General features: G+C 36.8%; 1 protein-coding gene across 1 annotated transcript in view; it reads right to left on the bottom strand.

The window, feature by feature from the left end:
• ZDHHC13 (zinc finger DHHC-type palmitoyltransferase 13) overlaps positions 1 to 13,717 on the bottom strand; it is a 59,682-nt gene extending 45,965 nt beyond the window's left edge. The window contains exon 1 of the mRNA XM_031944012.1: positions 13,491 to 13,717. Within this exon, the coding sequence (XP_031799872.1) occupies positions 13,491 to 13,544 (54 nt within the window). The 5' untranslated portion in view covers positions 13,545 to 13,717. The remainder of the gene's footprint in view (positions 1 to 13,490) is intronic.
• Positions 13,718 to 14,152: the final 435 nt, after the last annotated feature.

The raw sequence follows: 14,152 nt of genomic DNA, 5'->3' as shown, positions 1-14,152 counted from the left end.
CTTCTTTCAAATAGGGCATCCAAATCTGTATATATAAATAAAACCTAGATAATATCTTACAAACAGATACCATCCTAAGATCCTAAAGGGAAAGTCTGTGGTGCTAGAAGATGGGGGAAGAAAGGAAAAGAAAGGGTTACATAGGATTTTAAAATGCTACTCTATTTTGATTATCTGAACCTTTCAGCTATATCAAAGAAATTCTCAATAGTATAACCAATAAAATATTCAGAGATAGTTCCACTGGGTATGAATTTAAAGTCTAGTGGTTACTAGACTTAGGTTCTCAAGTTTGATAACATACAACTGGCATTACTTTTTATTGAATCTGTAAGTCTTTAATGTTGAATCTCTGACTTTAAGATTTGGGCACCATTCTAATGAAGACCTTGAGAATCTCAGAGCTATTATTTTAAATTATATCTCTTCCTACATATATGCATTTATGCAAGCTGTTTCCCATCCCTAGCATATTCTCCCCCCCTTCATCTCTGTCTGCCAGATTTTTTCCATGCATATATCTGATGTCACTTCTATTTGGCCTTCCATCCTCACCCTGCCCTGATCATTTTGCTGAGTTCTCTTTTTTGAATCTATTACTCTCTCTTGCACCATGCTTCAGCAAAGACTTGCAGAGTAGCTAGAAAGGTGCTTGGAAAAGCAAAAGACAGAAATGTCATAAAAAGCTGGGAAAGAACATCCAGAAGTATAGGGTGATAAATTATGTCAAAGCTGAATATGTTAAGAAAATGAGAAGTAAGAAAAAGACATAGAACTTGATAATTAAGAGTTTATCAGTAATTTTGATGAAAGCAGTTTGAAATCAGTGATGAGGCTAAAAGCAAAATTTCAAGAGGTTAAGCAGTGAAAGGAGAGGAGACAGAAGCAATAAGTAAAATGGCTTTTTATAGGATTTGGGCTATAAAAGGGTTAGTCAAGTTAAGTTATTTTAAGGCTGGGGAAGATCTAGGCAGGTTTGTAAACAACAAGGAAAAAGTCAGTAGATAAGATGAGATCTTGTAGATTGGTGAAAAGGATGTTAGAGCAAATTGTTGGATGAGATAGAAAGGGAATGAAATCAAAAATATAAGTTTAGGGATTGGTTTTGGGGATAAGAACTACATCTTCACCAGAGACTCTAGTAAAAGAGACAGTGTGAGATCCTGTCAAAAAGCTTTGAGATGTACAAAAGAGGAGAAATGTGAGGCTATGGCAGATAGTCTTCATTTTCTCAGTAAAATATGAAGCAGGGTTTTCTGAAAAGAAGAAAAGGTAAAAGGGGTTAACAAGAGGTTTAGGATAATCTTTGTGATTAGTGCTACACTGAATCAACTAAGGAAGTATGAAAAGATTGCCTTATGACAGTGAGGGCCTGGAAGAGATTAGATAAAATCAATTTGTGGTATACCCTGTAACGAGCATTTACTTGAGTTAAAATGGAGGAAGCAGATGGTAAGGACAACTGTCAAGAGGAATTTGTCAAAGCAAGAACAGCAATAATAAAATGGAATAAGGGATATAAGAGCAATGTTAGTGTATAGCTGAAACATCTGAACTAAACGAAGTTAGAATTGGGAATGAAGACTTGGGAGAGCATTGAGTTATGGAGGGATAAGGGATTATAATAAGGACAAAGAATGAGGAATAGAGAGTGATGGAAGAATAAGAAGTTGTGGTCAAATACAGGATTTCAGAATTCTTTATCATGAAACTGGAACTTATAAATGAAGGTGAGATCAAGGGTGTGACCATTTCTGGGTATGCTTGAGGTAAGATATAGAAAATGGGAGTTAAGAAGAAAGGAAACATCAAAATGTATATCATACTCCATAATTATATGTGAACAAGTTCAGGTAGAAAGAAATGCTGAGAGTCAGATACCAACCTCTTTGAGAAAGGAAGAATGAGTTGTGAACTGGAAGATAAATGCTAAAAGGTAGAGATAAGATGACATATCCGGGTAAAACAAATTTCAAGGATTGAGTGAATGGTACTTCTATTTACTGAAGCTTCAATGTTATCCTTGGATCTTCTCTTTTTCTTACCTCCCATACCCAATTATTTACCAAATCTCATCAATTCTACCCCGGAAATCTGAATCTTTTACCTTTTTTAAACCATTGTTGCCATTCTGGTAGAGGCCTGTGTATCTGGGCAATTACAACACATAAATGATCTTCCCACCTTCTATCTCTAATGCAATTCATTCTTCACACAGTCAAAATGACCGTTTCATTGGGTAAGTCTGATGTCATTACTTCACTGCTCAAAATCTTTCAATGATTCCTTACTACTAAATTAAATTAAAATTCCTTAGTTTAGTATTCAAGTTCCATCAGTTTGCTGCCCACCTTCCTTTTCATCTTTATCTCATACTACTCCCTTCCAAATACATTACATTGGACTTCTAATCATCCTTTATTCTAGGATATCCTTTGATCAAACATACCTAGCACTCCTTCAGCATTCCCTGACCTCTATCACTGAAATTTGACAAATGCAATGTGGTACAGTGGAAAGAGTGCTGGACTTGGGAGTCATAAGAGACCTGGGTATATACCTTGTCCCTGAAGATCAAAAGTTTTGTGACAATAGGCAAGTCATTGAACTTATCTGAACCTCATCTGTAAAATGGAGATAATAACAACTGTAGCACCTACCTCACAGGACTGGCATGAGCATCAAATGAAATATTATGAGGAATGCTTTGCAAACTTTACAATACTACATAAATATCCCCTGTAGTTATTCTCTCCATCTTTCAAGGTCTAGATGAAATCTTTGCCTGATCCTCTCTGATCCTCTGATTCAGTCATAAATAAATTTTTCCTTCCAGGGACCTTGAACAACACTTTGCATTTTTCTCGTGCCCTTACCACACTTTATGATGCATTGTAATTATTGGACTTAGTTAATATTTATACTATATTTGCACATGACATATCCTCACTGAAACACAGAGAAAATGAAACTTAAAATTGTTAGGTAAAGATATGTCTCTATTGGGCTTTATAAGAAATATTTTTGCCACAAAAACCTCATTCCTAATCGCAAGTATGGAAGGAGACAGACAACTTCTGATGAGGTTAACATTTGACTAAGAATGGTCATATAAAAGCCTTTGGTGAAAACAAATGATCTTTCGTTCTCACTATAGAAAAAAAATGAGCCCAAGTCCATATCAGAATATTACCTGCAAATCACTCTCTTGTTAATGAATGCTTTACAATTACTCTCCAGTTTCTCCATACATTCCTGTCTTGCCTCTCCTAACTGATGGGCTACTGGATAAGCATAATACCTTCTATCATTTTTCATTCTTAAGAGTATCTTTAATACAATTGAATGTAGCAGGATAACTAAAATCTGTTAGAGATTTGCAAAACTCTTTCCACCAGAATGCTTAAAACTTTAAGAGGACATTCTATGGTCAGTGATAGGCAGTGTAGAATGATTTCCACAGATTAGGTAGTGTCAATTCTCATAATACTAGAACATTAGGCAGAGTTTCAGGCCAAGTATGAAACAGGCCAGTAAGGATCCCATTACTGGAACTCTATAAGAAGAGAGTGGATGAATACTGGTCAGAATGCTGTATAAGACAACCTATTGTACAGGTAAAGACTGCCCTAAATTTCAAAGTCTTTTTCAATTCTGAGATCATATGACTTGGGAATTCTAAGAAAAAAATTTACTGTAGACAAATATAGTTAAGAGAGTTAATAATAAAAAGTTTTATATCAAATCAAAGGGGAGGGGTAGGAAAGTTTTTATTGGCAAAGAAGAATCAAGAAAGGCTGCAAAGGAGACAACTTTAAAGGAAAAATAGAAATTTAACAGGCCAAAACAAGGAGGAGAACATTCTAAGATTGGGAAACAATATGAGAAAAGCAAAAGGAAGAAAAGTGAACAACTTATTTATGGAACAAAAATTTGACCAATTTGTCTGGAACATGAGGAGAGAATACTATGAAATAAGCTGGCAAGACTGAGTTTGGAACAGGGATCCTTAACCTTTTCTGTATCATGGTTCTCCTGTGCAGAATCTGGTGAAGTCTATGCATCCTTTCCAGAAGAATGTTTTTTAAATGGCTACAATAAGACATAAAGCATTACAAAGGAAACCAATTCTATTAATATACAGTTATCAAAAAATAAAGAAAATAAGCTCATAGATATGAAGAAAACAAATTGAAAAAAATCTGAAGAATTATCCAATTACCTGAAAACCATGATCAAAGATAATTTCAAGAAATTACCAAGAGAAAGTCCCTAATATTCTAGAACCAAAAGATAAAGTAGAGGAGGGAGAAAACATGAAGGAAGATGGCTTAGCAGTACCATAGCTAAAACTGTATTACAAAGTGGGAATCAGCAAACCAATGTACTAGCTAAGAAAGAGTGGTGGTAGATCAATGGAAGGTACACTAGTGTTCAATAAACCCAAAGATCCAAGATTTTGGGACAGGAAATCACTATCTGACAAAAATTGCTGGGAAAACTAGAAAGCAGCTTGGTTGAAACTAGACATAGATCAACATCTCATACTATATGAAATATGAAAATATTTCACAAAAATAAGGTCACATGGAAAAATGATCTAGACATATAAGGTGATATCACAAGTAAATTAAGGGGAAAATGGAAAAATATACCTGTCAGATCTATGGACAAGGGAAGAGTTTATATCTAAATAGGAGATAAAGGGGATTATAGGAAGTAAAACTGACAATTTTGATTACATGAATTTTTAAAGTTTTTGTATAAAAAAACTAACCAAACTTAGAAGGAAAACAGGAAACTGAGGGCAGGGTGGGGGTAGGGGAACTGCACCAATGGTATATGATAAATGCCTCATTTCTCAAATATATAAGGAACTAAGCCAAATTTATAAAAAATAAGAGTCATTTCCTAGTTGATAAATGGTCAAGGGATATAAACAGGCAGTTTTCAGAAAAAGAAATCAAAGTTAACTATAGTTATATGAAAAAATGCTATATATAATAATCACTATTGATTAAAGAAATGCAAATTAATTTTAAAATTCTGGGATACTACCTCATACCTCTCGGATGGACTAATATAGCAAAAAAGAGAAATAACAAATGTTGGTAAGGCTATGGAATCATAGACAACAAAGTAATATCAGTACTAAACATATATGCACCAAATGGCAAGGCATCCAAATTTTTAAAGGAAAAGACAAATGAATTACAAGAGGAAAGAGAAAAATTATGTTAGTGGTGAATTTTAATTTTCCCTTTTAGAACTATATGAATCGAACTATAAAATAAATAAAGAGTTGGAGGAGATGAATAGAAATGCAGAAAAGTCAGATATGATAGACCTCTGTAGAAAAATGACTGGGAAGGGAAAGGAGTATGCCTTAAAAAAAAAAAAAAAAAAAAGCTGTGAGGGCATCTTTGTTTAGGGTAAAAGGTCTCACACACAATCAAATGCAGAAAAGCAGAACTATTATATCTACCCTCCTTATACGATAATGCAATAAAAATTACATTTAATAAAGAGCTATAGAAAACAGATTAAAAGCTAATTGGAAACTAAATATAATCCTAAAGAATAAGTGGGTAAAGAAACAAATCATAGAAATAATCAATAGTTTCATTAAAGAGAATGGCAACAAAGAGACAACATTCTAAAAACTGTGGATTGTAACCAAAGTAGTAGTTGAGGAAAATGTTTATCTCTAAATGAGTACATTAATAGAAAGCAAGAAAAGATCAATGAATTGATCTTGCAACTAAAAAAAAAAAAAAAAACAAACAAACAGAAAAGAACAAATTTCAAATCTTCAATTAAAAATCAAAATGGAATTCTTGAAAAATCAAAGGCGAATCTGGGGGAGGGCTGGGGGGGAAGGAGAGGAAAAATTGGAACAAGAGGTTTGGCAATTGTCAATGCAGTAAAGTTACCCATACATATAACCTGTAAATAACAGGCTATTAAAAAATAAATAATAATAAAAAAAGAAAAATCAAAGACGATATTAATAAAATAAAATAAAAAAACAACTTAACTTATAAATGAAACTAGGAGCTGGTTGGGGGGGGGGAACCCACAATAAAAGATAAACCATTAGTGAGTTTATTTTTAAAAAGACCAAATGTCTTGCAGGTGAATATACCACCCATGAAAATGAAATTAAAGCAATTATTAGGAGCTATTTGGCTAATTTTATGCAAGCAAAACTGATAAATTTGGTGAAATGGATTAATATTTACAAAAATAAAAGTTGTCCAGATTAGCATAAAGGGAAATTAGGATACTTAAATAACCCTATCTTAGAAAAAAAGGAAATTAAACAACTCATCAATGAACACTCTAAGAAAAAATCTTCAGGACCAGATGAATTCAAGTGAATTATATCAAACATTTAAGGAACAATCAATCCCAATATCATACAAATTATTTGAAAAACTAGGAAAGGAAGTCTTATAAATTTCTTTTTATGACAAAATTTAGTTTTGATACCTAAACCAGAGACAGCAAATACAAAGAAAAAACTATAGACCAAATTCCCTAATGAATATCAACACATAAATTTTAAGTAAAATACTAGCAAAAAGTTTACAGCAATATGTCATAAAGATCACACATTATGACCAAGTGAGATTTATACCAGAAATAAAGGACAGGTTCAATATTAGGAAAACCATTAGCATAACTGACCATATCAATGATAAAAACTACAAAAATCATATACCAATTGATAAAGAAAAGGCTTTTGACAAAGTACAATATCCATTCCTATTTAAAAATACTAGAAAGCTGTGTGATCCTAGGCAAGTCACTTAATCCCAATTGCCTCAGCAAAACAAAAACAAAAACATTACAAAGTATAGGAATCAAAGAAGGCTTTCTTAAAATGATAAACTTGTGAAGCATTCCCAAAGGATTAAGAATGAAAAAAGAATGCACATTATCACTATTATTCAATATTCTTTAAAAAATGCTATCTATAGCAATCAAAAAAAAGAAATGGAATAAAATAGGGAATGAGTAAACAAAACTATCACTCTGCAGATATGATGATATTGTTAGAGAATCAACTGAAAAACTAATTGAAACAAGTAACAATTTTAGCAAAGTTGTAGGATACAAAATAAACTAATATAAAGCATCAGCATTTCTATATAAATGCTAACAAAACACAGTAAGAGGAGATAGAGAAATTCCATTTAAAATAACTGCAGACCATATAAACAATTTGAGACCAGGGATTATATGAACACAATTATAAAACATGCTTCACACAAGTAAAGATAGATCTAAATACTTGGGGATACTTTAGTCTGAGCCAATAATAATGAAAATTCTCCCAGCATTAATTTATTTATTCAGTGCCATACCAATCAAACTACCAAAGAATTATTTTATAATGCTAGAAAAACTGGCAACAAAATTCATCAAAGGACTTAATGAAAAAAAAATGTGACAGAAGGGAGTCTAAAAGTTTCACATTTCAAACTATGTTACAAAGGGGTAAACATCAAAATAATCTGGTACTACCTAAAAAATAGAGTAGTTAATCAGTGGAATAAATTAGGCATTCAATATATAGAAGTAAAGATCACACTAATCTAGCATTTGATAAACCTAAAGATCCAAACTTTGGGGTTAGAACTCACCATTTAACAAAAATTCCCAGGAAAATTGGAAAGCAGTTTGGCAGAAACTAGACATAGACCAACTTCTCATAAGTACACCAAGATAAGATCAAAATGGATAAATGATTTAGACATGGTTCAAATGATTTTAAACTCTGAGATATTATCTTACTCCCTTCAGATTGGTTAACAGGACAAAAAGGAAAACAAATGCTGGAAGGGATGAGGAAAAATAGGGACAAAGACACTGCTGGTAGAGTTGTAAACTGGTCTAACCATTCTAGAGAACAACTATCCCCAAAGGACTATAAAACTATGCCTACCTTTAACCTAATAATACCATAGGTAGGTCTGTATCTACCCCACAAAGAGATCAAAGAAAAGAAAAAAAGAGCTATTTGTACAAACATTTTTAAAGCATTGGAAATTGAGGGGATGTCTGTCTTGGAAATGGCTGAACAAATTGTAGTATATGATTGTAATAGCACACGACTGTGTTTTAAGAAATGATGAGCAAGAAAGTTTCAGAAAAACCTGAGAAGACTTACATGAACAAATACAAAGTGAAGTGAGCAGAATCAGAAGAAGACTGCACATAATAATAGCAATACTGTAACAAATATGAATTGGGAAAGCCTTGGCTACTCTGATCAAGACAATAATGCAAGATAATTCCAAAAGACCCAAAATGAAAGATGCTACCTACCTCCAGAGAGAGAAGTGATGAACACTCAATGATGACTGACACCTAATTTTAAAAAAATTTCTTTATGTTCTTTTATTTTGTTTTTGTAACATGGCTAATATGGAAATATATTTTACATGACCTCACATGTACAATCAATATCAAATCACTTGCCTTCTCAAGAAAGGGAGGGGGGGGGCAGAAGGGAAGAATTTCAAACTCAATTTTTTAAAAATTATTTTTTAAAATGAAAAATTTAAATAAAATATTTACATCTAATTGGAAAATATTTAAATAAATAAAGATAACCTCTTAATTGGATTGTCTGACTCAATTTTTTTTCTCTTCAGCATATCGATTAATTACTTACCAAGTGTCAGGGGCTACAGATTCAAAAATCAAAATCAAAACAGTCCCTCAACTCAAGGGCCACACATTTTTACTGGGGAGATGACATATAAAATATACATAAATATACAATATATATAATAAATATATACAAAAATAAGCATATGCAGGATACATACAAAATAAATGCAAAGTAATTTTCAGAGTCTGACAATAGGAAGTAAGGAGTCAAAGAAGTCTTCTTATCGATTGGGATATCTGAGCTTATTCTCAAAGGAAAGAAATTTTCTGAGAGGTAGAGTAAAGAAAGATTCATTTTAAGCATGGGGGTGAGCCAATAAAAAGCAACAGTGATAGCTGATATAATATAATATTCTATGTGAGAAATGGAAAGAAGGACAGTTTGGCTGTTTTTTAAAGTGTAAGAAAGTTAGTAATAACACTGGAAAGTTGTATCCATCCAACTCAACAATTCAAATTGTAAAAAATTTTAAATGCCAAACAGAAGATTTGTAATTTACATTTTATTTTAGAGATGATGTATAGCTCCTGGAATTTACTTAGCAGGGAAAAGACATAGTTTTACCTGTATTTTAGAGTAAATGTGTGGAGGATGGATTGGAGAAAGTGAGAAGTTTAAAACAGGGAGAGCAACTAGGCTATTATACTAGTGAGTAGAGAAGAGAGGTCAGATCAAGAAATGTGAAGATAGACAAGTAAAAAGGTGTTAATTGAACGGATATTTGAGGTGAAGGAAAATAGAAGCATCAAAGATAATGCCAAGGCTGTGGATACACCCTTGACAGAAAGATAATTAGGTTTTAAAGAAAGGCTATGTATTCTGTTTTGGACTATTTTGCAGGGATGTCCAAGTCCATGGAACATCTAGATTAAAAATCTCCATGAGGTAGTTGGTAATGCAGTACTGGACCTCAAGAAAGAAATTACCTTCCACATAACTGCCAAAGTGATGCTCCCCAAGTACAGTCCTGGTCCTATCACTCCCTAGCAAATAGCTCTCGTGATTTCCTCTTGCCTCCAGAATGTTACACTCCTAAAGCCCTTCTTTACACTATGACTCTAGCCTACTGTTCCAGGCTCAGATCATTTCCTCATGGATCTGAGCCTCTGTCCCTGTGTGGATAGCCCACCACATTCTGGACAAGCTATCTTGTTTACTGTTTGCTGTACCTGACATTCTATCCTCCTGCCATCTTCCTGCTTTTGATAGGCTGTGTCCCCTAGGTTTGGAATATACTCCCTCCTGACTTATGCCTCTTAGAATCCTTAATATCATACAAAGCTCACCTCAAATGGCCTCTCCTTCAAAAAGCCTATTTTGCTCTTCCCAAGTGTTTTCCCTAGAAATTACTTAGCAGGTATTCTATACTTGTCTATGTACATATTTCTCTCAATAGAATATAGTAGTTTGAAGATAAAAACTTTTGTTTCTGTCATTGTAATCCCAGAAACTAGCACAGTATGCCTAATGCTTATAAATTAAACTGAATGAATAATATTTCAAAGGAGAGAAAAAAAAGTATAATATACTACAATAACAAAAATAATTTAGAATTAAATGGACCTTGGAGTTGTAAGCCTACCCAACTTCTCTCTCACTAAGATGGCATGGTCAAAACACAAACTGCATTCTTCTAAGAGGTAGATAAAAATGGTTATGTTATGCTGGGCATTAATTCAACACTGAACCATCATTTCTATCTGCTTTGATTGAGAGAACTCCCAAAGGCCCTAACAAGTGGCTATTAAAAGGTTCAATGCTGTTTTGATCAAAACAACTACAGTTACATGCCTGAGTTTCCATGCCTCCCTTCCCAGTTCTCAAGTAATTACAAAAAGAAAATAATTTTTTCACACCTTTTCAGAAAAAAAAAAAAAAGAGGAACAACATTTCCTCAGCATCCTAGAGATCTAAAGGAAGATAGTTATCACCATTATCATCAAACTTTCATTTGAAGGTGGAACATTTCCTTTGCAGAACCCTTTCTCTGCCTCTAAATCTGGACTAGTTGGTTGATTTCCTCTGACTGAAATAGTAGATACATTCACATCTTTACATTTACCTACATGTATTTTTTCTCCTCATCTGAACCCATCTTCAAAATAACTACCTGAGAAAGGGTAAAAGAAAACAGGAGACACAGGACAAATAAACAAGCAGAGCTGAAAGGACTCTAAACCAGCATTGGGAAAAAACAAACCAAAGCAAAGTAGAGGGAAAAAATAGCCTCTCCCAGGGGAGTGGAATCAATTAGAGCTATTTCAAAAGATTCAAGGTCAAGGTGAATTGGTTCACTAAGAGCGTGAACACCTCCTATAAGGAAGCCTTGTCTCCTTTAATCTTTTCCTCCTACTCAGCCCAACCCCCAAGGAAGGGTCAGCATTTCTACAAGGTCTAAAGGAAAAGGAAAAAAAAAAAAAACAAGTATTATTTAGTGGCATCTTGGTGCATGGGAGCAGAACCAGGAACACTGTGGTCCTCAGATTTTCTCAACCAATGCTTACCTATCACTTTAGCTCCCTCCTCCCCACAATCATTCCCTGCTTCAACATTCTTCCCCTTTCCCATCATTTTACTTCCCTCCCCATTCACCTGCCTCCATCCCCCAAATTTTTTTGTCTTCCCTAACTAAATTACCTATCTAAGCTTTCTAACTGTCCCTTCTCTAGACTTTTCCAAGCCCCTTATATCAGAATTATCTAGCTTTTAGTCATTCTTTAATATCATTCATTTTATCGATCAGAATCATAGAAACTTGTTGCAAGGCACCTCAGAGACTCGCTAGTCACACCTCTACTTGAATAGAAATTCCTTTTACAACTTTGAAAAAAGGGTCATTCACAGTTCTGATGGACCTGGCCATCCTCAGCAACGAGATCAACCAAATCATTTCCAATGGAGCAGTAATGAACTGAACCAGCTATGCCCAGAGAAAGAACTCTGGGAGATGACTAAAAACCATTACATTGAATTCCCAATCCCTATATTTATGCCCACCTGCATTTTTGATTTCCTTCACAAGCTAATTGTACAATATTTCAGAGTCTGATTCTTTTTATACAGCAAAATAATGTTTTGGGTCATGTATACTTATTGTGTATCTAATTTATATTTTAATGTATTTAACATCTACTGGTCATCCTGCCATCTAGGGGAGGGGGTGGGGGGTAAGAGGTGAAAAATTGGAACAAGAGGTTTGGCAATTGTTAACGCTGTAAAGTTATCCATGCATATAACCTGTAAATAAAAGGCTATTAAATAAAAAAAAATAAAATAAAATAAAAAGAAAAAAGGGTCATTCAGGGTCTATTTGACTGTCTTCAGCAATGGGGAATTCATTATTTCCCAATACAGCCCATTACATTTTTGGGCAGAATCAAAGTGATAAAAACAAAAACTAAACTAAACTAAACTAAACTAAACCCTCTTTATTATCAAGTCTGAATCTGCCTTTCTACAACTTTAATTTTATTTAGTTCTTCCAGGGTCCAAGTAAGAAATCTAGCTTTTTCCATTTGACAGCGATTTCAATACTTAAAAAAGGCTATTCCTTCCTCTCAAGTTTTCTGATGAAACATTATTGGTTTTTGGAAGCGATCATTGTACAGCATAGTGACAAATCCTCTGCGGGCATTATTCTGCAGTGTCCCACTTGGTCAATGTCCTCCCCCCAAATGTGAAAAACAGCCCTTGTCCTGATATTTCAGATGTGGTCTGACCAAAGCATAAAACAGGTGCAATGGAAGGAAGTCAGTTCAAGTCAACTTGGGTCAAAGTCCACCAGCTCTGCTGGTTTTTATCTGTGACTGGGGACAGACACTCTTCCAAGATTAATTTAATAAATTAATATTTAATAAAGCCCATCCCTGATGCCCTATCTTTTATTTTTTGTTTCTTCTTCATTCTTCCCCATATCCCCTTCTCTTTCTTTCTCTACCATCTACTTAGCCACTTCCCTTTCATTCTCTTTTCCACATATCCCCATTTCCACTTTCCCCTTTTCTCCCATGATGCACCACTTTTACTGTGACCCTGAATAAGTTATTTCACTTTTCTGTAAAAAGAGGAAAATAAATCAGATGACCACTGTCCAAGATCTATATATTTACAACCTATATTCAATCATCTGCCTCCTTAAGGGTGAACGTTATGCCTCTATTCATGCAGCCCTAAAATCGGCACCCCGATTACCCTGAAACTCCTTTAGTCTTTCTCCCCACCCTCACAGCCCCATTCTCCTTTCACTGCAGCCCTTCTTCACTTACTGACCCAAGACTGCCCTTCCTCAGCATCCCCTTCTCCGACCTCCCCTCACTTCTGCAGCGCCCGGTCCCCCCCCCCCCGATATGACATTGCTACTATGTGACTCAGGACAAGTCACCCCGCCTCTCCCATTTTCTTGCAAAAAAAGAAAAAAAGAGAACCCCAGATCTAGATCTCAGAGGGGTTTTGGAGGTCCAAACCAGCTCGCTCATTTTACAGACGAGAAAACGGAGACCCAGAGAAGTGGCTTTCTGAAGAACTCACAGAGAGGAGCAGAGGATTACGGATGCAGAACTGGAAGGGACCTCGCTGGGCCCTTAAACTGACCCCCTCATTTTACAGGTGGGGAAACTGAGGCCCAGAAGGGTTAGGCGACTTGGTAACGAGGACGGCGGAATTCGAGCCCCGGCCCGCCGCGACAGCCCCGGGGTTCTCTCCGACCCCTCGCCCGCAATCTGGGGGAGGGGGATGCGGAGAAGCGGGGTCGCCAGGGACCTCCGCGCATCGCGGCACCGACCCCGGGCTCCGCGGCCGCCGCTCTCACCTGGGAGTTCAGGCCGGACCAGTCCATCTCTTCCTCCACGCGGGCCGCGAGCATCGGGAAACTCAGAGGGCGGCCCGGCTCCGTCCCAGCCCCAGTCCCGGTCTCAGCCCCAGCCCCGGTTTCAGCCCCAGCCTCAGTCCCAGTCCCGGCCCCAGTCCCAGCCCCAGTCCCAGTCCCAGTCCCGGCCCCAGTCCCAGTCCCAGTCCCAGTCCCAGTCTCAGTCCCAGTCCCAGTCCCAGTCTCAGTCCCAGCCCCAGTCCCACCGCCGCCGTCTCCGCCCCCGAGAGCCGCCGCCTCCCACTTCCTGCCCCTGTCAGCGCCGCGGCCGCTTCCTGCTCCCCCAGCCGCCCGCCAATCACGGCGCGGTCCGGCCAATCCGCTCCGAGGGGCGGGGTCTCGCTCCCGCGGGGCAGGCCAGGTGCTTGCAGCCAGCACACCGGGCCCCGCGGGCCCCGCCCCGCAGTGTCATCCTCGCCGTCATCCTCCCCGCTGCGCTGCGGCCGCAGATTCTAGGGCTGGCCGTTCGTCTGCTCTGCTCCAACTCCCCCTTCTATGGGGGGAAACTGAGGCCCGCCTGGGGACTGAACCCAGATCCGCTGCCCCGGCTTGCCGTCTCCATCATCTGCCCCTTGCTTTATAAAGTGAGATTGTTGGATCCAGCT

The sequence above is a fragment of the Sarcophilus harrisii genome, chromosome 6 (assembly GCF_902635505.1).
Source record: "Sarcophilus harrisii chromosome 6, mSarHar1.11, whole genome shotgun sequence".
In the NCBI taxonomy this organism is placed as follows: Eukaryota; Metazoa; Chordata; class Mammalia; order Dasyuromorphia; family Dasyuridae; genus Sarcophilus; species Sarcophilus harrisii.
This window is presented reverse-complemented; position numbering and strand designations above follow the sequence as displayed.